The sequence below is a fragment of the Rhinatrema bivittatum genome, chromosome 4 (genome assembly GCF_901001135.1).
Source record: "Rhinatrema bivittatum chromosome 4, aRhiBiv1.1, whole genome shotgun sequence".
Classification (NCBI taxonomy): Eukaryota; Metazoa; Chordata; class Amphibia; order Gymnophiona; family Rhinatrematidae; genus Rhinatrema; species Rhinatrema bivittatum.
The window spans coordinates 111,025,341-111,052,220 of NC_042618.1; the positions used below are offsets into that span (position 1 = coordinate 111,025,341).

General features: G+C 43.1%; 1 protein-coding gene across 6 annotated transcripts in view; it reads right to left on the reverse strand.

Annotated features, from left to right (window-relative positions):
• The window catches only part of ELMSAN1 (ELM2 and Myb/SANT domain containing 1), a 120,987-nt gene that overhangs the window by 18,066 nt on the left and 76,041 nt on the right, over positions 1–26,880 (reverse strand). For 5 of the 6 annotated variants that reach the window (XM_029598671.1, XM_029598670.1, XM_029598673.1 and 2 more), the window contains exons 2-8: positions 23,000–24,685; positions 19,633–19,926; positions 8,214–8,559; positions 6,859–6,934; positions 5,754–5,896; positions 3,078–3,181; positions 1,853–1,928 (exon numbers count right to left, since the gene is read on the reverse strand). In XM_029598671.1, the coding sequence (XP_029454531.1) occupies positions 1,853–1,928; positions 3,078–3,181; positions 5,754–5,896; positions 6,859–6,934; positions 8,214–8,559; positions 19,633–19,926; positions 23,000–24,457 (2,497 nt within the window). In that variant the 5' untranslated portion in view covers positions 24,458–24,685. The remainder of the gene's footprint in view (positions 1–1,852; positions 1,929–3,077; positions 3,182–5,753; positions 5,897–6,858; positions 6,935–8,213; positions 8,560–19,632; positions 19,927–22,999; positions 24,686–26,880) is intronic. The other variant, XM_029598674.1, reaches the window with a different exon arrangement.

Consider the following 26,880-nt stretch of genomic DNA (forward strand, 5'->3'; position numbering starts at 1 on the left):
TACAGATCTGGGGCTTTGTACAAACATTTATTAGTAATGATCTGTTCTTGTACAGCCCCATAATGCCAAAAGACATTTTACAATTATATGCAGTCTGGAAATTTTTCCATCAATTTCAGTGCCTATTTTGTATAATAGTTTCCAAAAGGCAAAGAGTGGGTGTGGGAGAGAGATAATGAAGGGGTATTACAATTTGTTACTATTTCTTTGTATTGGGTATATATGTTAAATGAACATTGTGCACTATGCTATACTGCTACATATTTTGATTCTGTTAATAAAAATATTTTAATAATAGTTTCCAAAAGGTAAGAGAAAATAAGGGCAAGTTATTATCCTTAATAACTTGCCCTTATTTATTTAATAAGAATTTATTATTATTTATTTATTTAATTTATTTATTAAGAATCCTCTATACACCCCGCATCAGTAGGAGTCCCTCAGGGCTCATCCCTGTCTCCTACCTTGTTTAACATTTATCTATTACCCTTATGTAAACTTCTCACTGACCTCAATCTCAAACATTTTCTCTACGCTGACGATATTCAGGTCCTGATCCCCATCGAAGAGTCGCTCGCTAAAACACTGTTGCACTGGGAATCCTGCCTCCAAAATATCAAACAACTTCTTACAAGTCTCAACCTGATACTAAATTCATCAAAAACAGAACTTCTACTCATCACACCAGAAAACAGCTCCATCTCATACACCCATCCCACCGTACCAAACACCACACAAGTGAGAGATCTAGGAGTTCAAATTGACAATCACCTAAACCTGAAAGCTAACATCAACAAAACCACCAGAGACTGCTTTTATAAGCTCCAAGTGCTGAAAAGAATACGACCCCTCTTCCACACACATGACTTCAGAACAATCCTACAATCAATCATTTTCGCAAAGCTGGACTATTGTAACACCATCATGCTTGGTCTCCCTTCATCACACACCAAACCATTACAAATGGTCCAAAACGCCTCCGCCCGTATACTCACCAACACCAGGAGAAGAGAACACAACACCTATCTTGATGGACCTCCATTGGCTGCCCATCCACTTCAGAATAATCTACAAGGCCATTCTCACCATTTTCAAAAACATCCATCAATTAGCCCCAATCGATCTACATATCCCCCTCCAATTACACCATTCCACAAGACCGAAAAGAGATGCTTACAAAGGATCACTTCAAGTACCTCCAGCCAAGACTACCAGACACATCACGCTCAGAGATCGGGCATTCTCCACAGCCGGTCCAACATTATGGAACTCCATTCCCCCGGATCTTAGAATGGAACCCAACATCTCAACATTCAAGAAAAGACTCAAGACGTGGCTGTTCACGCAGGCCTTTCCTAACTCCAATTCCATCTAACTTCCTTCTTTCAACACGCTCCGCTAGCATTAGCGTTAATAGCCACCTCTTACAATGTTATTTATACTTGTATATAACTATCTGATCTTCATTTCCCTTCTCATTCCAAGTTATTGTTTTCCTTGTTATATGTAACTGCTTTTCTGCACTATTGTTTAAATGGTAAAGTTTATTATAATTACACCCCTGTTTCTTGTGAACCAGCATGATGGGACCACCGTCTTGAATGTTGGTATATAAAAAAGTTAAATAAATAAATAAATAAATAAATTACTACCCAATCAAAGTGAGGAAAATGAAGGTGCAGAGAGATAAAGTGATTTGCCCAAAATGTAGGTAGAAGAGCAGGATTTGAACGGCAGAATCCCAGCAGCATTGTTGCTTCAGTAACTCTCAGGCTGTACCCTCAGACCTGTGGCCTTGGCTCTCCTGCACAGTGGATACCGGCAGGCTCGGTCCTCCCCCACACCTACATACCTGCATAGTGATAGTCCGTCAACGGGTGTGTCCGGGATCGCCTTGGCCTCCTCAGCAGTAGTTTTGTCAAAGCAGACTGATGAAGTTGGAAAAGAGACAAGAGGAGAATACAGAAGGGGCGACAGAAGGAGAGAGAGTGTGCAACATTACTCGTCTGATTGTAACAATAAGTTAGAGATTTCTAGCCTGGTACCCAGTTTGGAGCTGTCTTACAGCCCAAGGGATTCATGGCTACACAATGAAGGCACCACAGAGCAAGTGCACTGTCCCCATGGCACACCTGTTGAAATGACAAATTTAATAAAACTGGTGTCACAATCGGCCCTCCCTTCTTGCAACACTGGTGACCTACACTGTCCTGCGGGTCATCTCCTTACAGTACACCCCCTTCCTCTTCCTCTCTTCCAGTGCAGGTGACCTATGTTGATTACAGATCATCTCTCTGTACTCAAGAACAGGATGATCCAGCCCTGATTTTGCTCTTCCAATGCTGTACTTCCAAAAGTTCCCACCAATTTCCCTAAGAAATGCAGGGCTAGATCCAGGTATGCCATGGGGCAAAAACCATGAATGGACTAGCCTGATTGAGTGACCTGGGGTGACGTGCAATCCTAGTTGCAGTATTAACCCCAGCCACTCTGGCAGAGCACGTAAACTGCACGGACTGTGGATCTTATTCTATTCCAAGAGTTAATCTAGATCTTATCTTCTGTCCTCAAAAATGTACTGGGATAGCAGCTGGAAAAAAAAATCCACACTAGATCGGATCCTCATTACTATTCCTCCTCCTCCTTACAGCAGTAATCTCTGTCCTACTTACCAAAGCAGACTAACTTGCTTGTGCACACTGAAAACGTCGAACCATTTTAATCAGTGCTTCCAATGCAATTATCAACGAAGCAGCTGAACTATTACAGGTTCTCCAACTCAGGAAGAACTACTCTGATAACTGGTTTACTTCCCTCTAAATATCATCTGAACTTTCTTAAACATTGCTTTTTAGAGCCTGCTTGGGGATGCAGAGGCCTAGACTAGCAAGCGATGCTGCAGACTAAGGTGGGCTGTGAGGTCTCTGAACTGGCACCACAAGGCACTTTTCAAATAAACTACAGTGTTGTATGATGAAACTTCCACTCAGCCTCTTCCCCTGCATGGGATGCCAACCCCAATTTCAGGAGCACTGAAATTCACAAGTGCATTCTCGCCAAAACTTTTGCCAGCTTACCAGGATGTTGCCCTTTGATTCATTCAGACAATGGAATGCCAGCTCCTGGTTGGTGCCGGCTCCGGGGAGGATGCTGGAACAGGCCGCAGCCAGGAGATCTTCCACTATGAACAAGCAGAGAAGAAAGCAAATTCAGCTTAAGGAGGAGATGGGAGAAGACACTTCCTGCTCTATTCTAATCCTAGGCTTCCATTGTGAAAGATTTACGACTAGACTGCTTAGAAACTCACCGAGGTCCATAATTTGAAAATGGTTTGTCCAGCTAGGAGTTAGACTTCGCCAAACAAACCCCAAGTTTTGAAGTTCCCACCTTACCAAACAGATATATTACATAAGAGCATAAGAACATGCCTGGATTAGCCACTGTTTCCGATAGTGGCCAATCCAGGCCATAAGAACCTGGCAAGTACCCAAAACTAAGTCTATGCCATGTAACCGTTGCTAGTAATAGCGGTGGTTATTATCTAAGTCAACTTAATTAATAGCAGGTAATGGACTTCTCCTCCAAGAACTTATCCAATCCTTTTTTAAACACAGCTATACTAACTGCACTAACCACATCCTCTGGCAACAAATTCCAGAGTTTAATTGTGCGTTGAGTAAAAAAGAACTTTCTCCAATTAGTTTTAAATGTGCCACATCCTAACTACATGAGTGCCCCCTAGTCTTTCTTTTATCCGAAAGAGTAAATAACCGATTCACATCTACCCGTTCTAGACCTCTCATGATTTTAAACATCTCTATCATATCCCGCCTCAGCCGTCTCTTCTCCAAGCTGAAAAGTCCTAATCTCTTTAGTCTTTCCTCATAGGGGAGCTGTTCCATTCCCCTTATTTTGGTCGCCCTTCTCTGTACCTTCTCCATCAAAATTATATCTTTTTTGAGATGCGGCAGTAAGTCATTACCCAGCTAAAACTTATCCAGAATAAAAAAAAAGAAGAGGTGGAATTGCAGGGTCAGGGCTTAAGCTTAGCCAAGAAGCACCAATATTCTTATTCAGCACTACCTGCCTAAGTTTAGTCAGGTAAGTCTGATCGGGGTAGAGAGCAGGCCTAAAATTTACCCAATTAAACATAACCTGGTATATTTAGCAGGAAAAGAGTCTTGTGGAATATCTTGGCTAAGTTTACCCAGGTAACTTGCCGCACTTCTCAATAAGGACCTCTTCATGTTTAGTCAAGGACAGTAGAAACCATCATGAAGCCACATCCCAAAGACATGAAGCTGCTCCCATCAGCAGCAACCGGCGCTGGGAATGCTGCTGACGAGGAGGAGGAGAAGGTGGAAGGAGCAGGAAGCACGCCTTCCAGCACTCCCTCCTTACTCAAGGATGAGCAGATATATTAAGGCATTCCCACCCCCTCGTCATTTGCCAGAGTTATTCCATTAATATTAAAAAAAAACCGGGCTCATTCTGCCAGCCTAGCGGTAGCGCTGCGCGTTATCATGCGCAGGATCCAGGTTATTTTCCCAGGCTGGGTTTCTGCTCCCCACATCATCAGGGGCAGGTGATGGCGAGGAGGCAGCACTCACAGCCTCTAGGGGGCGGTCCCAGTCATTGTACAAGAGTGACACCCGGTGGCTGAACTCAGGGCTCATGATTGAAGAGGTCCCTGCCAATAACTGGACTCAGCAAGGTTGGGAGAGGGATAGAAAGGGGAAAGCTTCCGATTCAGCTGGAAGCTGAAAAGAAGGAAGAGAACTGGCATTAGACACATGCAGACAGGACTCTGCACAGTTCCAGCAAGCCCCTGGACTCCTGTTCTGATCACCTTCCCTCCTCTCTCCCCTGCCCCCCTCAATGAGCTAGCACTACCGCAGAGGAGGAAACAGAAAACAGTAAAAAAAAATGAGCCAATTATAAAACTATTCCATTCCATCTTTTTGCCAACATAAAAATAAAACTTCTAAGCAGGTTAACAACCAGTCAAGATATTGACCTTTAGCAGGGTGCCCTGCCCCCTATCCACAGGCTCCATGAATCGGCTTGAAGAGGTAGCCACAAAATAAAACAAAAAAACCCCAAAACCCCAAAGGAAAAGGGGATTGTTACAAGAAACAAAGAACTGCTATTATCATATTTCAACCTTAAATTTATGATTTGCACTGTTTTGGGGTTCGAGATGGAATCTGAAATTTCCAGATGAAAAAAACGTGAGCTGAGCCAACAGGTAGGTGTCCTCCTCGCTCTACAGGAAGGTTGTGCACTATTCTGTTATCTTCTCTATCCCCGAGCCAGCCGGGACCCAGACACATCACGGCTCCCAGCACCGACACTTACTAAGGTAACTGGGAGAACACATTCCCAGGATCGCTAAGTATGGTCCCACCTTTCTTCCAAATCCAGAGTCACACGAAAACCTTTAGGTTGAGAGCATGTGCTCAAGATTGCCCCCAATTAGGCTCAGAGTCCACAAAGAAATTCCAGAGAGAGGCAGCTGAAGGTGAACAGGATGGACCTTTGCTCTCCCTTCAACCTTACCAGTGTTTCTGCAGCTGGAGCCGGCCACGGAGAGAAAACAGCTAACGTATCTGCTTTCCAGGGTCTGCAGTGTCTGTTTAACCTTCAAGAGACTTGATGCTAGGTCTCTGCCTCTTGCTAAACTCTCCATCCCCCCCCCCCCCAGGGGCAGCCTTGCTGCACTTCTCTGGCTGCCGGTTCATCCAATCCTTTACCTTTGTCCTGTGTAGCCTTGTTGATGTCCAGGTCACCCCATGGCCGCCACACCAGATCCGCTTTATGCTTGTCCAAATTCGCCAGGCACCTGTCTCGCAACTCTGGAATTTCTGCCTGGAATCGTGTGCCCACGTTGATCCGCCTGCACCAGCAAAAACATCTTTTAAAAACGAAAAAAAAAAAAAAAAAAAAAAAAGAGGGCGGGCAAGGCTTCTGAGATCTCGCCATGATTCAACCCAGAGGGAGGAAATCGATGAGTTCATGAGAAGTTGGGGCAAGGACACAGGAGGGTGGTGCCCACACGCCCAGATCCTGCAACAGACTCACAATCTAACTGTGAAAAGGCCCACAGTCGCCTCAGAGTCTCCCTAGCAGCACCTTCCAGGGAGGGCTAAAAGCACCGGGTCTGGGAAAATATGGGAATGGAGAGAAGATCAAAATCCTGGGCACGGGGCGGGGGGCAAGCTGTGCAATCCCCCTGCCAATCCGCTCAGCAGAGATCCGGCACGTTACAGACTGCCGCCACTGCATACTGGGCACACTGCAGAGGTAAAGCTCGCAGTCACGGGGGTCAAGGCCACAGAACATTTCTGCTTTTACAGGTAAGAAGCCCTTCCCCATATTCTTTGCAGGGGGAAAGCTCAGGTGATCCCAAGGAAGGTCATAAAACAGCCTGGAAAGGAATAAGCTGTGATGCAACCATGGTCGCGCCAAAGAGCAGAGCCTGCAGCTTCCATCTCAAAGGGCAGCACTAACAGTAGGAGACCTCACTTTTCAGATACAAGAGATGCAGGCAGGGAAACCCAATCAAAGAAAAAAAAAAGTATCAGAATTAAGTAAATATTACAAAAAGACTTCGAGCTACAGAGGTACTACTGAGCTTCCAGTTCCCTTCTCTAAAAATTATTGTATGAGGATTTTCAAGAACATTTCTCAATGTTTTAATTTCTTTTAGTAATACTGTAATGATTTAGTTTTAGAGCTATTTCTGCAGGATTTGGAGGAGGAGGAGGAGGAGGAGGAGGAGAAGTGTTGTGTGCACCTTTTCTAAAGGCTCCAGCAGGCTAGGACAGAGCTGGCAGAGGCCTGGCCGTGCATACTTACGGTTCGATGCTGACTGGCGTGCCTTCCCCCACGACTGACAGGAGGGGAGGAGTGACTTCAGAACTATCTGTAAAACATAAGGCAGAAGAATGCAATCTGTTTAAAGTCTCCATTACACCAGCAACTAGAGAGCCGTCCAATGAAAACCCAGCAAGGGCGGGCAGCTGGCGACAGCGCACTCTGCCAGGGCAGCACCGTGACACATCTATACCCAACTGGCAGGGCTTAACTGCTGGAGTTTTGAAATTTCACCCCTGCCAACCACGTAAATTGTGTGTGTGTGGGGGGGGGGGGGGGGGGGGAAGTTATCCAGTTAAAAACAAGCATCAATGGAGGTGTTCCAGAGACAGGGCTACATGAGCGCACAAGTCCAATTGGAAAATCAGCCGTCCTAACTTTACCTGGATAACGATTACGCATGCAACTTCAGAGTATATTCAGTGGGAGATCCGTACGCATTAAGTCCTGTCAAATATCTGTGAAGTTTCACGCGTATCTTTCCCCAGGTAAGTTTGCCACTCACCAGTGATGGAGGAAGCACTCACTGTGCTTCCTCCATCTGTACATTATGGGGGCGATTTCACCAAGTCATCTAGCCGCAAAGTGCCTGGGCACTTTTGTACCTATGCAACCATTACAAATATTCAAAGAGAAACCACCCAGTAGTTTCTTTAACACAGCGCCTGGATACACACTTTTTCCCTGCTAGATCTACAGATAGGGTTAGATATGAGAAACTGCGTGTGTGTGTGTATGAGAATATTCGATACACGCATGTAGTTTTCTCCGCTGAATGAGTTACATCCCTGGGAAGGTCCACATTTAGAGTGGCAACGTACAGTCACCTATGTTTAACCAGGCTGTGGAATCTGGTCAGGAACCACCTTAGTTAGCTGGCTAGGTCTCTTTGGAAAATTACTCTCCATGGTATGTGCCCCACCCCAGTCCCTGGGATATTCCCTAAATGCTTCAGTTAAACAGAATGAGCTCTATATTAAAAGTGCTCTGAATGCCTCAATATATAGGAACCAGCTCTGAAGAGCTAACGTTTGGGTCCACCAACCTGTCCTTCCTCCTTTTAAAAAGAGGCCTAAATTTAGTTGCCTTGTGATTTTAGGGTACACAAAGACAGCAAATTTTTAAATTCAAAAAAGTCTCAGTACCCCAACTCTTAAAAGTAACACTTTTGAGTACTGGGCTCAATTGGAATTGGCATTAACAATAGGACCTTAACTGGTGGGAACCTGCAGCACTGCAGGCCTGCTGGTATTTCTGTATACTTACTACAAATTCTCACGGATATCAAGGATTCCCTGCCCTCCTACCCCCCCAACTGAAAACAGAGCTCCACTTACTGGTTCTGAGCAGAGTTCTGGTGCTGCTCTTGGGGGTGAAGGGAGGTGGCATGGAGAGGCTGCTGGCTGAGATGATGGCATTGAAGTAGAGCCCGGAACCTTCTCGCACTGGACTAAGGATAGGCGGAGGAGTATAGGGAGGCAGCTCGAAATTTCGGTCCGATGGATGGTCTGCCAGGCGGACAGGTGAGCGCAGGTGACTCTGGTAAGGGGTAATGTTGGAATAGACTGCAGGGGCAATGAAGGTGCCAGGCTTTGGAGGAATGAACAATGGTTCTGGTCTTGGACGTTGCTTTGGCTTCCGGGCCAGGATTTCCCCTTCTTCCCTGGCGGCAGCTTGCTCGTCCTACAAACCAACAACAAGTTTGTTATTTCAAGTACACCTAGAAAAGGCAGCCAAATGCCGTTTAAATACCTCTTTCTGGCAGACACTGCCATATGGAGCAGGATTATAAGAACCAGCCTTGAATCACGACATTCTACTAGTATAATCCTCTACAAATGTGGAAATTAGAAACTTTTTTTTTTGGACATTTTGGTCACTTTTATCTGTACCTTTCCTATTTCCGCTATATTTGTTTTTAGATCAATCACCAGAACTGTACACAGTATGCTAGGTGCAGTCACAGCATAGAGATATTATGATATTCTCTGTTTTTATTCTCCGTTTCTTTCCTAATAATTCCTAACATTCTATTTGCTTTTTTGACTATCGCCACACCCCGAGTTGAGGGTTTCAAAGTACTGTCCATGACGATGCCTAGATCCCTTTTCTTGGGTAATGACTTTTAACATGGAACCTAAAAAAATTGTGTAACTACACTTGGATTATTTTTCCCTATATGCAGACTTCATTAAATTTCATCTGCCATTTGAGACCCAGTCTCACAAGGTCCTCCTGAAACTTCTCACAATCCACTTGTGAATTAACAACTTGGAATAAGTTTTCTGTCATCTGCAAATCTGATCATCTCAATCATATGGTAATGGAACCCACAAGAGGGTACAGAAATCAAATCTACTATTCATTAATGGGGATAATGTCTCTAATATTCAGCTAGGGGCTCACCTGAGCACCAGTGATCAGACAGTATAGCTCGATATCGCGAATAGGATACAGAGAAGTCACACAAAGACCTGAGTTTTGAATTTCATAAATACGGATTTTATCAAGACGGGGATGTACCTGGAGGAAGAAGTGGAAGAAAACAGGTGAGGTGGAACAACAGTGGGCCAAATGAAAAGGAGCTATTACAAAGGCAACAAATCTATATATGTCAGAAACGTAAACAGGAGTATAAGAGGAAAAAGAAAAACGATCTGGTTCTCAATGGGAGGTGGCTGAAAAAATAGAGGCAAAAAGCATAGCATTCAGGAAGTATAAGGAAGCCCAAGGGGAAGTTGGGATTCCCTTCCTCGATGGACTGCAACCAAACAACTGAGAGCACTGATGTCCTCTCTCTATACCGCAGACCATCTTAAAAGGAGGCACACAGCTGTGAGCGTCGGGCAGTGGGCATTCCCTTCCCTGCTGGGCTGCAGACATCCTCTCTCCGCACTCTGGACCACATTAAAAGGAGATGCACAGTAGTGTGCCACCGCCGGCACGTGTAGTCAAAAAGTGCATGCCAGAGGGACGCGCCCTTTTGTCCCGATTTGAGTCCAACTGATTTTTTAGACTGCTCTTGCCCTTCTCTACGGTTTTTCTTTCTTTGATGGGCAAACGGAAGGGCCAGGTACATGGTTCTCGTGTCCCCGGACAATCAACAATTCAGTAGATGTTTTCTGGGGTTGAAGGGCCTCCAAGCTCAGCTAATTCTCTCATTGCTGATGGTGGCTGTGGAGCTATTTAAGAAATATCATCTAATAAGGAGTTGTCATCCAGCCGCAAATGATTATCAGTCCGGACGGTTCTAGTGGAAACTACAGAACACTTTGTCAGGCTTGCTGATGCGGCATCTTACAAAACTCTCATTGTTTTCTGACCACAATTCTTGTAATTTAAAATATCTTACAAATATCTTTTGTTTTGATGGAAGAGCGAGTGTGAAGTTTGTTTTGTTGCTGGTTCCCTGTTCGATGTTGATTTGATATATGGGACTGAGGTTTAGTGCTTTTTCTGGTGTATATCAGCTAAAGACAAACATCTCTCAGTCTTGAGTTCCATCTACCTCCTCCTGCACCAGATCCTGCAAGGTCTTAGTTATCCCTAAGTGGGACTATGGGTGTTGCATTTTTCCCCATGGTAGCTGAGTCATCTGGATTAACAGACAAACATGGATTCCATCCTTCAGAGTCCAGCAAGTTTTGGCCTGAAAGATATATGGCTTGCTCTATTACTTGAAAAAACTTGAGTTATAAAATTAATTTCTTCTCTTCTTCACTGGATTCAGTAAAGAACCAGGTTTCTACCTTACAATCTGAGGCTACAGGCCAAGATAAAAGGATTAAGAATTTGGAATCTTGTTTCTACTACACAAGAGTTCAAGGAAGCTTTTGTTAAAAGTCATGTCCTTTGTTCATTGGCGTTTAGAACTCTATAATAGATGAAGATTACATAAACTCACTTGGGCCAATCAGAAAAAAAAAAAATGTGGGAAGTTCAGAAGAGAGATTTTAAAATATGAAAAATGTTTTGGGTCTTTCTGATGTGCATATGCCTCCTTCACCAAGTAGCTCTATATCTGTTAAGAGGAAATAAGATTCCGTTTCTAATGTTAAGCTACTTCAACTATCTTCTCCTCTTTGTTTAACTGATTTTCTTCAGCAGCTGGAAGATGTGATTAAATGAGAGGGATACTTTGCTGGTGTCTGTTTCATCACTTAATCAAAAAAATAAAGATGCTCTTTTCATGGGTGACAAAATCCAGATGTCCGTAAACAGACGCAAAATAGGAGGAAAGCTTTTCTTCAATAGGGGGAGAGGGTTCTTGGCTTAGGAGGTAAATTTTCACTTCAATATCCTTCCAAATTTATTTATTTATTTAAACATTTTTCTATACCGAACTTCATGACAAGCTTCATATCAGGCCGGTTTATGTATGGTCATACTAGATGGTAATAGGTATTATTTTGATCCTGTTGATTTAAAGAATGTCTTGGGTAATAGATTAGTCAAGATTACTAATTCTGTTCCAGTACCTATATTGTTTGCTATGTAGCGGAATTTAGAATTATTTGCTGTCTCTCATTATCTTTTTTTTTTGCTTTCTTTGGCGTTTGGTTCCATTAATCCTCACGTCCCCTTTTTTGTTGTTTTTCACCAGACATATGGATAATATTTTTCTTATATGATTATTTTTCTTCATGATGTATGTGTTCTTTTTAATAATGTCTCATATATTGTCACAAGCTTGTTATTGCTTGTTGTTTACTGCCCCTGTATAGGGTCCTTGGTGTGGCCTCACCTGGGGAGTATTGCATTCAGTTCTGGAGACCTTATCTCAAAAAGGATAGCGACAAGATGGAGGCGGTCCAGAGAAGGGAGACCAAAATGATGTGGGGTCAGTATCAGAAGACTTGTAAGAGGCTGAAGGATCTAAATAATGTACACCCTGGAAGAGAGTAGGAGCAGGGAAGATACGATACAGATGTTCAGAAACCTGAAAGATACTAATGAAGCACGAACTTTGAGCCTTTTCAGTTGGAAAGAAATCAGTAGAACTAGGGGTCATGAAATGAAACTCCAGTGGGCAATAGTGATCATAATATGATCAAAATTTGATTTAATGACTGGAAAAGACTGGAAAGAAATCAGTAGAACGAGGGGTCATCAGTAGAACTAGGGGTCATGAAATGAAACTCCAGTGGGCAATAGTGATCATAATATGATCAAATTTGATTTAATGACTGGAAAAGGAACAGTGTGCAAATCCAAGGCTCTCGTGCTAAACTTTCAAAAGGGAAACTTTGATAAAATGAGAAAAATTGTTAGAAAAAAACTGAAAGGAGCAGCTACAAAAGTAAAAAATGTCCAAGAGGCGTGGTCATTGTTAAAAAATACCATTCTAGAAGCACAGTCCAGATGTATTCCACACATTAAGAAAGGTGGAAAGAAGGCAAAACGATTACCGGCATGGTTAAAAGGGGAGGTGAAAGAAGCTATTTTAGCCAAAAGATCTTCATTCAAAAATTAGAAGAAGGATCCAACAGAAGAAAATAGGATAAAGCATAAACATTGGCAAGTTAAATGTAAGACATTGATAAGACAGGCTAAGAGAGAATTTGAAAAGAAGTTGGCTGTAGAGGCAAAAACTCACAGTAAAAACTTTTTAAAATATATCCGAAGCAGAAAGCCTGTGAGGGAGTCAGTTGGACCGTTAGATGATCAAGGGGTTAAAGGGGCACTTAGAGAAGATAAGGCCATCGCGGAAAGATTAAATGATTTCTTTGCTTCGGTGTTTACTGAAGAGGATGTTGGGGAGGTACCCGTAATGGAGAAGGTTTTCATGGGTAATGATTTAGATGGACTGAATCAAATCACGGTGAACCTAGAAGATGTGGTAGGCCTGATTGACAAACTGAAGAGTAGTAAATCACCTGGACCGGATGGTATACACCCCAGAGTTCTGAAGGAACTAAAAAATGAAATTTCAGACCTATTAGTAAAAATTTGTAACTTATCATTAAAATCATCCATTGTACCTGAAGACTGGAGGATAGCAAATGTAACCCCAATATTTAAAAAGGGCTCCAGGGGCGATCCGGGAAACTACAGACCGGTTAGCCTGACTTCAGTGCCAGGAAAAATAGTGGAAAGTGTTCTAAACATCAAAATCACAGAACATATAGAAAGACATGGTTTAATGGAACAAAGTCAGCATGGCTTTACCCAGGGCAAGTCTTGCCTCACAAATCTGCTTCACTTTTTTGAAGGAGTTAATAAACATGTGGATAAAGGTGAACCGGTAGATATAGTATACTTGGATTTTCAGAAGGCGTTTGACAAAGTTCCTAATGAAAGGCTTCTAGGAAAAGTAAAAAGTCATGGGATAGGTGGCGATGTCCTTTCGTGGATTGCAAACTGGCTAAAAGACAGGAAACAGAGAGTAGGATTAAATGGGCAATTTTCTCAGTGGAAGGGAGTGGACAGTGGAGTGCCTCAGGGATCTGTATTGGGACCCTTACTGTTCAATATATTTATAAATGATCTGGAAAGAAATACGACGAGTGAGATAATCAAATTTGCAGATGACACAAAATTGTTCAGAGTAGTTAAATCACAAGCAGATTGTGATAAATTGCAGGAAGACCTTGTGAGACTGGAAAATTGGGCATCCAAATGGCAGATGAAATTTAATGTGGATAAGTGCAAGGTGATGCATATAGGGAAAAATAACCCATGCTATAATTACACAATGTTGGGTTCCATATTAGGTGCTACAACCCAAGAAAGAGATCTAGGTGTCATAGTGGATAACACATTGACATCGTCGGTTCAGTGTGCTGCGGCAGTCAAAAAAGCAAACAGAATGTTGGGAATTATTAGAAAAGGAATGATGAATAAAACGGAAAATGTCATAATGCCTCTGTATTGCTCCATGGTGAGACCGCACCTTAAATACTGTGTACAATTCTGGTCGCCGCATCTCAAAAAAGATATAATTGCGATGGAGAAGGTACAGAGAAGGGCTACCAAAATGATAAGGGGAATGGAACAACTCCCCTATGAGGAAAGACTAAAGAGGTTAGGACTTTTCAGCTTGGAGAAGAGACGACTGAGGGGGGATATGATAGAGGTGTTTAAAATCATGAGAGGTCTAGAACGGGTAGATGTGAATCGGTTTTTTACTCTTTCGGATAGTAGAAAGACTAGGGGACACTCCATGAAGTTAGCATGGGGCACATTTAAAACTAATCGGAGAAAGTTCTTTTTTACTCAACGCACAATTAAACTCTGGAATTTGTTGCCAGGGAATGTGGTTCGTGCAGTTAGTATAGCTGTGTTTAAAAAAGGATTGGATAAGTTCTTGGAGGAGAAGTCCATTTCCTGCTATTAAGTTCACTTAGAGAATAGCCACTGCCATTAGCAATGGTTACATGGAATAGACTTAGTTTTTGGGTACTTGCCAGGTTCTTATGGCCTGGATTGGCCACTGTTGGAAACAGGATGCTGGGCTTGATGGACCCTTGGTCTGACCCAGTATGGCATTTTCTTATGTTCTTAACCTATGTCAGAAAATATTTCTTCATGGAGAGGGTGATGGATGTCTGGAATGCCCTTCCGGAGGGGATGGTGAAGACGAAAAAACACAAAGAATTCAAAGGGGCATGGGATAAACACTGTGAATCCCTAAAGGCTAGAGGATGGAAAAGAAGAAAGAAGAGCATGGGGGTAATCGCCTGGTGCGGGAGCTACTACCCTCAAGAGAGGGTATGGGGGATTACTATCCTTAACCAATAAGCCTTGATGTTTTGATGCAACTGCAACATTGCTCTTTGATCCAATTAGAGAGGGAAAAAGGGAATTGGATTCAAACAATAACCAATTTTTACGGTCTGGGAAACTGATAAGCATGGGAATAACCTGCACAGAGTGGCAGTTACTACCCTTAACATAAGACACAGATTTACTAGATTCCTTTGACGCAATTGCAACACTACTCTCCCCTTTGACGGCAGGGGTGGGGTGGAAAGAGGTATTAGATTCAGACAACCAATACGGGTCCTGCGTTTTACAGATACACACACAAGGGGAAAAAGCACAAAACTACTTCTATTGCCAAGTCCAGAAGCAACAAGCACGACAAGCAGTACTGTCTCATGAAGGCTCATCAACCAGTAAGAGGGAAACATAGGGACATCCTGCACAGCACGGCAGATACTACCATAAGAAGCTTCCTGGGCAGACTGGATGAACCATTTTGGTCCTTTTCTATGTTACCTTTTCCAGAACATTTATAAATATCTTATACAACACCAGTCCCAGTACAGATCCCTGGACTATGCCACTATCTACCTTCTATTGAGAAAAAGGATTTAGTACTACTCTGTTTCCTTTTAACCAGTTCGCAATCCACAATAGGACACTGTCCCTGTTCCCATGACTTTTTAATTTACTGAGGGGTCTCATGAGGGACTTTGTCCAATGCCTTTTGAAACTCCAGATACATTAAATCCACTGACAAGACTTCCCTTGGGTAAATTCACGTTGACTGTGTCTCGTAAAACCATGTCAGTCTATTTATATCAGTAATTCTATTCTTTAGAATAGTTTCTATAATTTTTCCAGCACTGACATCAGGCTCATTGGTCTAGTTTCCTGGATCACCCTTAGAGCCCTTTTTAAAGATTGAACGTAAGAACATAAAGTGCCATGCTGGGTCAAACCAAGGTACAAGCAGCCCAGCATTGTCTCTCTGACATTAGGCAATCCAGGTCACAAGTACCTGTCAGATCCCCAATAGTTGATCTATTTCTTGCAACTCACTCCCAAGGATAATGCTGGCTTTCCCAAGTCCACCTGACTAATAACAGTTTATGATCTTTTCCTTCAGTAACCTGTCCAATCCTCTTTTGAACCCCACTATCTTAGCTGTCTTGACCACACCCTCTGGCAACAGATTCCATAGCTGGATTGAGCATTGAGTGAAAAAAAAAATACTTCCTATTAATTTTAAATCTGCAGGTTGTTAACTTCATGGAGTGTCCCATAGTCCTAGCATTGTTTGAAATAACTGTTCCCTATTTACCCGTTCCACCCCACTCTTGATTTTATAAATCTTAATCATATCCCCTCCCAGTTATCTCTTTTTCAAGATAAGAGAGCCCTAATCTGTTTAGCCTTTCTCCATAAGAAGGCTTTTCCATTCCCCTTATATTCTGTCACCCTTCTCTGTACCTTTTCAATATCAACTACCGGTAGGTCTTTTTTCTTTTTAAGATATGGCAAATAGAACCACATGAAATACTCAAGGGGCAGTTGCATTTATACAAAGGTATTGTGAGCTTCTCAATTTTGTTCTCTGTTCCTTACAAAGTAATTCCTAAACATTCTATTTGCCTTTTTGACCACCACTACACACTGAGCTGAAGATTTCAAGGTATTGTCCACAAGGACTCTGAAGTCCTTTCACTGGGTAGTAACTCCTAAAATGGAACCCAGCATCCTGTACCTGTCATTGGGATTATTTTCACTATGTGCATTCATTTGCACTTGTCAATATCAAGAGCGCTGGGACTTCTAAATGGCAGTTGCAGTTTAGTCTCAAGGTCCCTCTACGGTTTCTTCACAATCTGCTTCCCTTCAAGGATGCAGAAACATTTTTGTATCATCTGCAAATCTGTCATCTTACTTGTTCTTTTATCCCGATCATTTACGAATATGCTAAAGAACACAGGTCCCAATACAGACCCCTGGGGCACTCCACTAATGAACAACGTTCTCCATTTGGAAAACGGACCATTTAGTTCTACTCTCTGTTTCCTCTCTTTTATCCAGTTACCAATCCACAACAGGACACTGCTTTAGATCCCAGGACCTGCCAATTTCCTGAGGAGTCTCTCATGAGGGACTTTGGATTTTCAGAAGGCAATTGACAAATACACTATATAATCTGGTCCTGCTCACTTTTACCAGATTTTTGAGGTTACAAAACATGGGGATAAATTGGTAGGGCAAAACTTCCCTTTGAAAAACTCATCTTGACTCTCCCCCCCATTAAAACGATGTCTATTTATGTGGTCAGTAATTTTTTTTAAGAATAGCTTCAACCATTTTGCTCAGCACTGATATCTGGCTCACTGGTCTGTAGTTTCCCGGATCACCTTTGGAGCCCTTTTTATAAACTGGTGTCACATTGGCCACCCTCCAAGTCTTCTGGTACCATGGCTGTTTTAATATGTTAAAATTGCAGACCTGTCTCTGGTGATTTGCAACCTTTTTTTTTTTTTTTTTTTTTTAGCTCCTTCAGAACTTTGGGGTGACTCATCTGGTCCTGGTGATTTCTTACTCTTTAGTCTGACAATCTGAATTATTAGGTCCTCTAATTTCACAGCAATTCCATCTAATTGCTCATCATCAAAAAGTGTTTCTGGTGAAGGTATGCTCCCCACATCCTCCTTACTAAAGGCAGGCAAAGAACTCATTTCGTTTTTCTGTTTCCTTGTCCTTCTTGACCATCCATTTTACCCCTTGGTCATCTAGCAGCCCAACTGACAGAACTTTTGCTTCAAATGTACTTGAAAAGTTTATTACTTGATTTGACTTCCATGGCAAGCTTCTTTGCAAATTCTCTTTTAATCTGCTTAATTACTTTTTTTATATTTAAACTTGCCAGTGATTATGCTTGTCCCCATTTTGGCCAGCTTTCCATTTTTTGAATGGTGCCCTTTTGGCTTTAATTGCCTCTTTCCCCTCACTATTAAACCATACTGGCAGTTGTTTGGTTTTCCCTTGATCTTTTTTAGTGCACAGAAGACATTCTCTCTGGGCTTCCAGAATGGTAATTTTAAACAGCGTCCATACCTCCTGCAAATCTTTAACCTTGTGGATTGCTCCATTCAAGTTTTTTTTTTCTAACAAAATTTCCTCATTTTATCATATAGTCTCCCTTTTTATAGTTAAATCTTACTGCAGTACTTTTCCTTGGCATTTGCCCTCCAGTAATTATGTCTAAATTTTATTACATTATGATCACTGTTGCCAAGCGGAAGCACCACCTCTCTCTCTCTCTTGCACCAGGTCCTGCATTCCACTGAGAACTAATTCTAACAGCGTTCCCTCGCTCAGTTCCATGACCCCCCTGCTGTATGAAGCAGTCACTGATGGCATCTCTCGCATGTCCTGATAGGACATCTACCCAATCAATATTTGAGTAGTTGAAGTCACCCATTATTACTGGGTTGCCCATTTCACTAGCCAGTCTAATCTGTTAGCATTTTGCAGTCTGTTTCCTCTTCCTAGCCAGGCAGGCAGTAATACAGCTCCACTACAATACTCTTCCCTTTGACCCTTGGAATTTCTATTACTGCTTGACTCTCTACCATCTGTTAAATATAGTGCCTCCCCCTCCATCAATTTCATCTCCTCTGTCAGAGTGATATAATTTGTACCCTGTTATCACAGTGTCCCATTAGTTATCCTCCTTCCACCAGGTCTCCGAGATGCCTATTATGTCTAGATCTTCCTTTAGCACCATACATTTTAACTCTCCAGTCTTATTTTTCAGATTTCTGGCATTTGCATACAGATATTTTAAAGTAGTTTTATTTGTATTTCTATTTCATATGTACCCACAACCTTATTATCAGATGATACAGGCTATTTGGAGTTATTTTTATCTCTGTGCTGTGTATTTAAATAGTTATGGGTTTGGGTTTTTTTTTTTATAGCTTTTACAACCATCTATTGGAACATTCTAACTTACTTGGTTTGCCAGAATCCTTTGAAGATATCTCCCTCCAAATCATGTGCTCCTGAGCTCTATTTCCTTTTTACAAGTTAGCACCAGCAGCCTGGTTCCACTCTGCTTAAAGTAAAGTAGAGTCATCTCATTGATTAGGTTCCCCCTTCTTCAGAATTTTCCCCAGTTCTTAACAAACCTAAACCCTCTTTCCTGCACCATCATCTCATCCACGCATTGAGACTCTGGTGCCCAATGCATGGAACGGGAAGCATTTCTGAGAATGAAATCCATATCCACTAGGGTTCCAATCTCCTACTTAAGCTTAATTTTAGCCTCCGGAACCTCCCTCCTGCACCTTTCTGTGTCATTGGTACCTGTATGTATCACAACAGTTGGCTTTTCCTCAGCACTCTCTGAAATTGTATTTAAGTGGTTTCATTGGCCACCCTCCAATCTTCAAGTGCAATAGACAACTTTAATGATAGGTTTGTTCTAGAGTATACAGGAGAAAACCCTCAGAACACCTTAAAGGACTGGGAACCAGGTAACTGGTGCTAGTCCACCTTAAAGAAAGGAATCCTGGTTACAGTGTGGCTCTCCTAACAACCTTTAAGGCTTATGCTCAGATAGTCACAAACAGGCCCCTGGGAGATGAGCAGAAGGCAGCTCCTGCTGATAACTGACTTATTGGTGTTTGGTTGAACTACTGCTGACGTAAGCCATTTATGTCATAAATTTGCTTGCGAAGAATGTTTATGTAAGAAGAGCCAGACTCCAGCGGGTATCTGTCTTCTAGCAAACTACAGACTGCTTCTGCTGTCTTACAAAATTATAAATTACTAGTAATAGGTCTGCAATTTTAGTTTTGAGATCTTTCAGAACTCTGAGGTATAAACCATTTGGTCCAGGTGATTTGCTACTCTTTAGTTTGTCAATTTGCCCTATTACACAGCAATGTCTGGGTCAGGATATGGAAACCTACACAATCCTGGCTGTTAGCTCACCATATTCAAAGTTGACAAAGGACATATTAAGCTGATGGAGAGAGATTGTTTGCCCTCAGCCTGTCCTACCTGTGCCACAGGCTCCATGTTTGTGCGACAGGACCTCTGTCGAGTAACTATCACTGTGGGCTCCAGTTCCGATGGACCTCGATCATAGGCAGAGATTCTCTGTGGTTGCCCTTCCTCGCCTTTTTGTTGGCCAAAGTCCAAGAAATCTATTTTTCTCACAGGGACAGACACAGGAATGATGAGTGGTGTCAAGTTGCTCTCTTCCCGGACTCTCTTAGAAGGTGGAGAGTTGGCAAACTCCACATTGGTTCTAGACGGTATGCTTTTCTGCTTCTCTTCAGTAAGCTCCTTATCCTAAAGGCACATAACCACAAAAACATAGTGCTTTCAGGATACAGGAAACAAAGATCAAATGCTTCAAGTTATGGGTTTGTTTTTGTTTTTTTTTTTTAGTTTTTCCTCTCGCACACATGGCCCGTTCTTTCCCCTGCAACCAACCCCTTTCCTTTCCTAGCAGAACACACTAACCACAGGTCTCCTGCCCTCTCATCTTGTACCTGGTACTGTTGAGTATTAGTAATCCACTCACTAAACACCACTCGTGCACAGGAAGGAGAACAGCAGCTTTTGCCTCAGTTTAAAATAAACAGCAGAGTACCTTCAGCCAAGCAAATGGAAAGCAGCTAACAGTCAGGCCAATATAGTACAGTGCGCTCTGGTGGAGCACACTGTTAACCTGCAATTGGACGCGCGTTTGACGCGCTAGCTTTACCCCTTATTCAGTAAGGTGTAATAGCGCATCGAAAACGCGCGTCCAACCCCGCCCCCGAACCTAATAGTGCCTGCAACATGCAAATGCATGTTGATGGCCCTATTAGGTATTCCCGCGCGATACAGTAAGTAAAATGTGCAGCCAAGCCGCACATTTTACTTTAAGAAATTAGCGCCTACCCAAAGGTAGGCGTTAATTTCTGCCGGCACCGAGGAAGTGCACAGAAAAGCAGTAAAAACTGCTTTTCTGTGCACCCTCTGACTTAATATCATGGCGATATTAAGTCAGAGACCCCAAAAGTTAAAGTAAAAAAAAAAAAAAAAAAAAAAAAAAATTTAAAAAAATTTTAAAATGGGCCCGCGGCTCGCAGGTTGAAAACCAGACGCTCAATTTTGCCGGCGTCCGGTTTCTGAACCTGTGGCTGTCAGCGGGCTCGAGAACCGACACCGGCAAAATTGAGCATCGGCTGTCAAACTCGCTGACAGCCGCTCCTGTCCAAAAAGAGGCACTAGGGACGCGCTAGTGTCCCTAGAGCCTCTTTTTGCCATGGACCCTTATTTAAATAAATTAATTTACTGTATCGCGCGCACAGAACAGCGGGCGCTTGCTCGCTCTCCCGCAATTTTTACTGTATCGGCCCGAGTGACGGATGGGATGGGAGGTAAAGCAGAGTTACAGTTTCCAAAATCAAATCGTATTTATCCAGAGAAACCAGAGGTCTACAGAAGACTATTTTCAATGTACCTGAACCTTTTGACTACCTAGTACACAGCAAGGTCCATAAATATTCAGTGAGCCAGCAAGCAGGTAACTTATCCAGGTAAAAGTCCCTGGATATTCAGCAGAACTTATCCAGATAACTTTACCTAAATATTCAACAGAAAAAACGTATCTATTTAACTTTAGGCCTGCTGTTTGAGTGGACTGACTTGTCTGCACAAAGTTAGCTGGAGAGCACTCATTATGTATTAGCCTGCCCTTGCCACACCTATAGCCAGCTCCCCCTTTTGTCCAGTCAATTTTGCCCACACAAAATTACCTGGACAAGAGAAGGATTTTTTTTAAAGGGGAATAATTGTGTGGGTAAAAGCCAATTTTACCTGTACAAATCTTTTGAATATCAACCCCAGTGCAATATGCAGCACAGGTTACCTATCCTACTAGAAATTAAAAAAAAAAAAAAAAAATTGTTTGAAATTCCTCGCTCGCTTCGAGCTACTTTGAGAAGCAACAATTAGACAATTTACAAGTGTTCAGGTCATCCTACCAGTCTTCCCTTGATCATGGCTCTGGTCCAGTGCAGGCGCTCTGTGCACACCAGTGAATTAGTTTTCACATTTTCAACACGCGAAACAAGAGACACAATTTCTGCCTTTGGTACAAAAATGTGCACATAGGCGTGTATTTTTTTATCCAGAAATTCACATCATTAAACATTAGAGAGTTTTTTGCTATAGGAAGTGAAGTAAGATATGGAGTCAGCCGGTGATCACAGATATTAACCAATGACAGGGCAGCTTTCAAAATGCTCAGTGACATCACAATGTATTCTGACCTCCCTGAGATTTCAACCGAACTGTTTTTTCTATAGGAAAGAAAGAAGGAATTCTAAGCATTCAGGGGCATTGTGGGTCATGAAGAGCAGAAGCTGGAGGGCCACTGGGTGCTCCGCTGTTTGAATGAAGAAATAAAGTTATCGGAGGGAGGGGAGGACAGATAGCAATCTCATAAGGCCAGTTTCTTTACAGGACACCAGGCTAAAAGCTATGGTCTCGTGCTTTCCCTAGAATCCCAGTTTTTTTGTCTTTATTATAGGGAGACAGGCCAGTTCAGCGGAAGCCACAGGGAGGACAGAGCACACTGTGATGTCCTGGAACATTTTAAAAGGCTTTCTTGCTATTGGTCAACATTTTATATGTTGTCTTGCCTTTTGGTTAGTGCATGGAGTTGCCGACCAACTCCATTTCTTGTCTCGTTTTCTATAGGGAAAAACTGTTTCTATGAATTACACGGAAATTCACATAAAAACATTGTCAGAACCAATCTGCACATATTTTTACCCAAGGAAGAGGGTAGGCAGCATTAAGTGTTCACAGACCTCCTTGACCTAATAACTATAATCTGAATACACTGATCAGTGACTCTCCACCAGAGGAGGCAATAAACTAATCTAGGCCAGTCCACAGCCTAATTCTTTGGACATCATACACCTAACAATTTTTTTTTTTTTTTTAAGGCTGATGGCGCTGAGCGGCATGGTGTGGTTTTAACAGCCTGGGTTTCATCTCTGTTCATCCTGCCTCTGTAGATACAAAATCCACAGGTATAGGGGGGGCAGTTTTCAAACTATCCATGGGCTTTGTATCTGTTCTCAAAGCGAAAGTACATGCATACTCGCTCTTTGAAAGTTTATGCGGGTACGGAGTAGTTTTTGTTTGAACTGTTTGCATGAATCTGTGTGGGTTATATCCCTCCCCTGATGTAAACTTGCCCTCCGGGGAAACTTCCTCCCAGTGCAGTTAGAAGTATATGGATTGCAGACTTTCAAGATGCTCTGAAGGCCCGTGATCCTCAGATAGCCTATTCACACAGGTAAAATGCTTCTTACCTATGAACATTGCTCCAGAAATTGGCCTCACCAGCTTTGCTTCTTACCTTGACATTCTGAAGGGAGGCCAGTTCCACTGCCTTCTGGGCCAGTGTCAGCAAATTGGCCTCCTGGGAAACTCTTCGTCTTCGCCGCGTGCTCTGGATCACACCCCCTGTAATGCCACCACCCTCGCCACCATCACTGCCCCTCAGAGTGCTATGCTCAATAGCCACCTCCGCCTCTCTCCCTCTGCCATTCTGACAAGTGGACAGATTTTCTGCTTCAGTCTGGCTTTGGTGGTGATTACCCAGTTGGCCCTGGTGGTTATCAAGCAGGACCTCTTTCTGAGCTGGTTGGTAGTTGGTCTTTTGCTGGCTTGGGGCGTCTAACTGAGGATGCAACTGAAGCCCATGTTGCTCCTGCCAGGGTTGCATGAATGGATTGCCAACTTGCTCCTCTCCAGGTTTGCAGGCTGGCACCCCTCCAGTAGAAGCCGGTGGGGGAACTCCTTCCTTGGAGAGTCTTCGTGACCTCCTTGGTTGTGCCTTAGGTAAGTGTGTCTGCTGGTTCTGTTCTGACAGGTTGTTCAACACTTGCTGACTCATTTCAGCTGGGGCTTGCTGGAATTGGCCCACCATATGTACCTGGTGCTGTGCACTGCCATGCGACTGTGCCATGCATGCAGCCTGCTGTACACTAAAGGCTTGCGCAGCAGCCACTGCCTGTTGCTGCTGCTGCTGTGCTGGATAGAAATTCTCAAAGAGCTGCATCTGGGGAAGAGCCTGTTTTTGTTGAGCAGTAAAAGCTGCATTTGATGCAATAGGCCCTTCCTGGAAGACGTGAAACAACTCGGGAAGAGGAAGTCCTTGCTTTTGACCCTGGTGGCCAAACGCAAGCTGGAAAGGCTGCAGCGAGAGTGTCTGACTCTGCTGCTGCTGCTGTTTCTGTGCCTGCAGAATGGAATTCAGATGGGCCTGCTGTCTAACTAAGGCTTGCTGCTCCAGCTGGGCCTTCTGTGACATCATCTGCTGGACAGCATCCCCGTACATGTCGAGCTGGGATATGCCGATTCCTTTCTCTTGGCTCCTTTTCAGAGCTTCACGGTGATTATAGAAGCTAGGTACATGAGTTTTCTGGCTTCCACCATACACCACCATATTATGATTCCACATCCCTGAGGGCTGGGTCTGCCAGCTGGCATCACTCCTCTCTCGGTTCACCATTACAGAGCTTTGCCACTTGTCAGGGGGCAGCTGCTGGGAGAGCCTCATTTGTTCACATCGGTCCTGCGTGAAGATGACGGAGTTTAGCAAAGCAAAGTTGCTGGGAGCACTGGAGGACACTCCGTCTATCTTTGGATGCTCAGCCACCTGAAAGATTGGCAGGTTACCCCCAGAACTGTAGAGATGCCCTTCCTTCAACGGCGGCTCTTCTTTCAAGGGTGCTGCCTGGCCCTGCTCAAAGAAGGAAATGCGTTTCCCTGTTCTCCGGTTTGATACCTTCTGCTGAGCCTGAAGATTCATGGCAGTCCTGTGTCCCCAGACACAACCAGTGCACACAGTAACAGGTCCGCAAGCCTGCCTTTTCCTTTGATAAAGGTTCAACTTCTAAGTCACCTTCTGCGATTTTGGGAGGGAGCAACGGAGAGGCGTGCAATATTCATCCAGCCACGTAGAGATGAAAGTACCAGAGATGTGGCTTGTTCTCCCTTCCACAATTCCCGTTGTTTTGTGGCTGTGGTATATCCGTATCTGAAAGCAAATTGGAAATGAAGTCAGTGAAAATCACCAGCTACTGATCCTTAATAGTCAAATATATTCCTTTATTTAGTTAGCTTTTCATTATTCTCAATGCCAGATGGCATCATGGTGCACAGCAAAACTGTGGATACAACATATTTCACAATATATAAATTAAACTGACATTTAAAAGCAACTGTTCAGAGATTCTGTGAATGATAAAACATTTCATCTGATAATACCATTTATCATATTTAAACGCTCTCATTTTCTAGCTTAGGCTTTTCCCTTTGTATTCACCATACTATTATCTGCTTCTGACCTTCACATTGCTGCACACATACACAAAGCATGCTCTCTCCCAACCACCACCACCACCACCACTCCTTCCTTCCCCACCACGGCTTTACACTTCTCCTGCAGGTCATTTTATTTCACAGATCAGCAGTCTGGTCTTTTTTTTTTTTTTTTTATGCTAACAGTTTATTCTAACGTCTGCCTTTCCTTTTTCACTGGAGACTCTCCTACGTGCCTTGCACACTCAATCCTTCAAGCCCTGCAAGCCCAGGAGATGCACCTAAATCCATACTCCCCATATAACATCCAGAGAGAATATAACAGTGGATTGACCACTGTTGGAAACAGGATGCTGGGCTTGATGGACCCTTGGTCTGACCCAGTGTGGCATTTTCTTATGTTCTTAAAAACACCCCACGTACAGACACATTTAAAAAACCCAACAGGAAAAAAAAAGGGCAGATTTTCAAAACTGCAATATGAGCAGAATGCTAAGTCAGCAGCCATAACATAAGTTGACACCTTCCTGACCCTCCAGCATTCTGTCAAATCTCAACACCCTTGCCCACCCCAGGTTGGTCAGCCTCTCCAGAAGTTTAGAAGAGCTGCTCCAATACAAGAGACCAGCATTCTCTCAACTGACCTCCAGGAAGCAACCAAGCACAGAGAACTGCGCTCCTGTAACCCAGAACAGTAAGCAATACTTCTACTGTACTCCGAGTGAGCCCTAGCTGAAGAGATCCCCATTGGAAACAGGGACACCAGGAGAGTCATCAACACTGCTTGTTAAGCAAGGCAAGACAATAAGATGTGAACTACTGGGTCACTACTGCAGGCCTGTGCTGTGGGATACAGAGCCAAAAAATAAGCAATGTCTTTACTAGAAGCTTACAAAAAAAGGCTGACCAGAAAGTAGGAAGCAGTTAGACTAGCTAAGAATAGTTCCTAGTGAATAGAACTGCGCACAGGGTCATTGGTTACTGCCTAAACAGGTACACAAAAGCACCTTAAGCAGTGCTCAATGACATAGCCAAGAACAACAAGGAATATATTCAGGGCAAAAACAAAACTGTGACATTTTGTCACCTGTCTTCAAATGAAACTGCAATCAAGGGGCTTAGGTGGCAAAGTTAAAACCTACAACATTGGAGAAAGTTCCTACACTGCCCTATATCTCATTTAGCCTGTGATTTTGGAACAGCAGGAAGATACAAATACACTGGCAACATTTGCACATTTCTAAACCAAAAATAAAAGAAGATGCAGAAAACCCAACTGATGCCCACTGATCTTTTCGCCACTGGCTTTATGCAGTGGTTATAGAAAGTCTACATTCCCTTGAATATTTTTCACATTGTGTTGTGCGAGTGCATCAAGCTTATATGCATTTAAATGAGGATTTTTTTCTCCACTCAACACACCATACGACACACCTTTCAGGGTCAGATTGATGTACTAAAAATTCAAATACCTTCGCAAATGTGATAATGCATGTAATCACATTTGTACATTTTTTTGCACATTGCTTGCCGTTTTTCACATGTAATTTTGCATTTCCAAATACATTCACAAAAGTTACACATAATCACAGAGCAGAAGAATTAGGTAAACCAGCTCATAAGCTATTTTCACATAGCAAAGTTATGTGCAGAAAAATCACACAAGTCGGTGAATTTCTGCAAAGACAACTAAGGTGCATAATGCACTCTACAAAAACAATCCTGCATGGCTCAAGGAAATGCCGAGCTTCCGTGCCTCCAATCGTCCGTCCAGAGCCACCCTTGCAGGCACCCTACACATTCCACCCCTCAAAACTGCACACCTCTCCCTTACCAGAGAAAGAGCATTTACCATAGCTGGCCCTACCCTATGGAATTCACTCCCCATATCTCTCCGCCTTGAACCCTCCT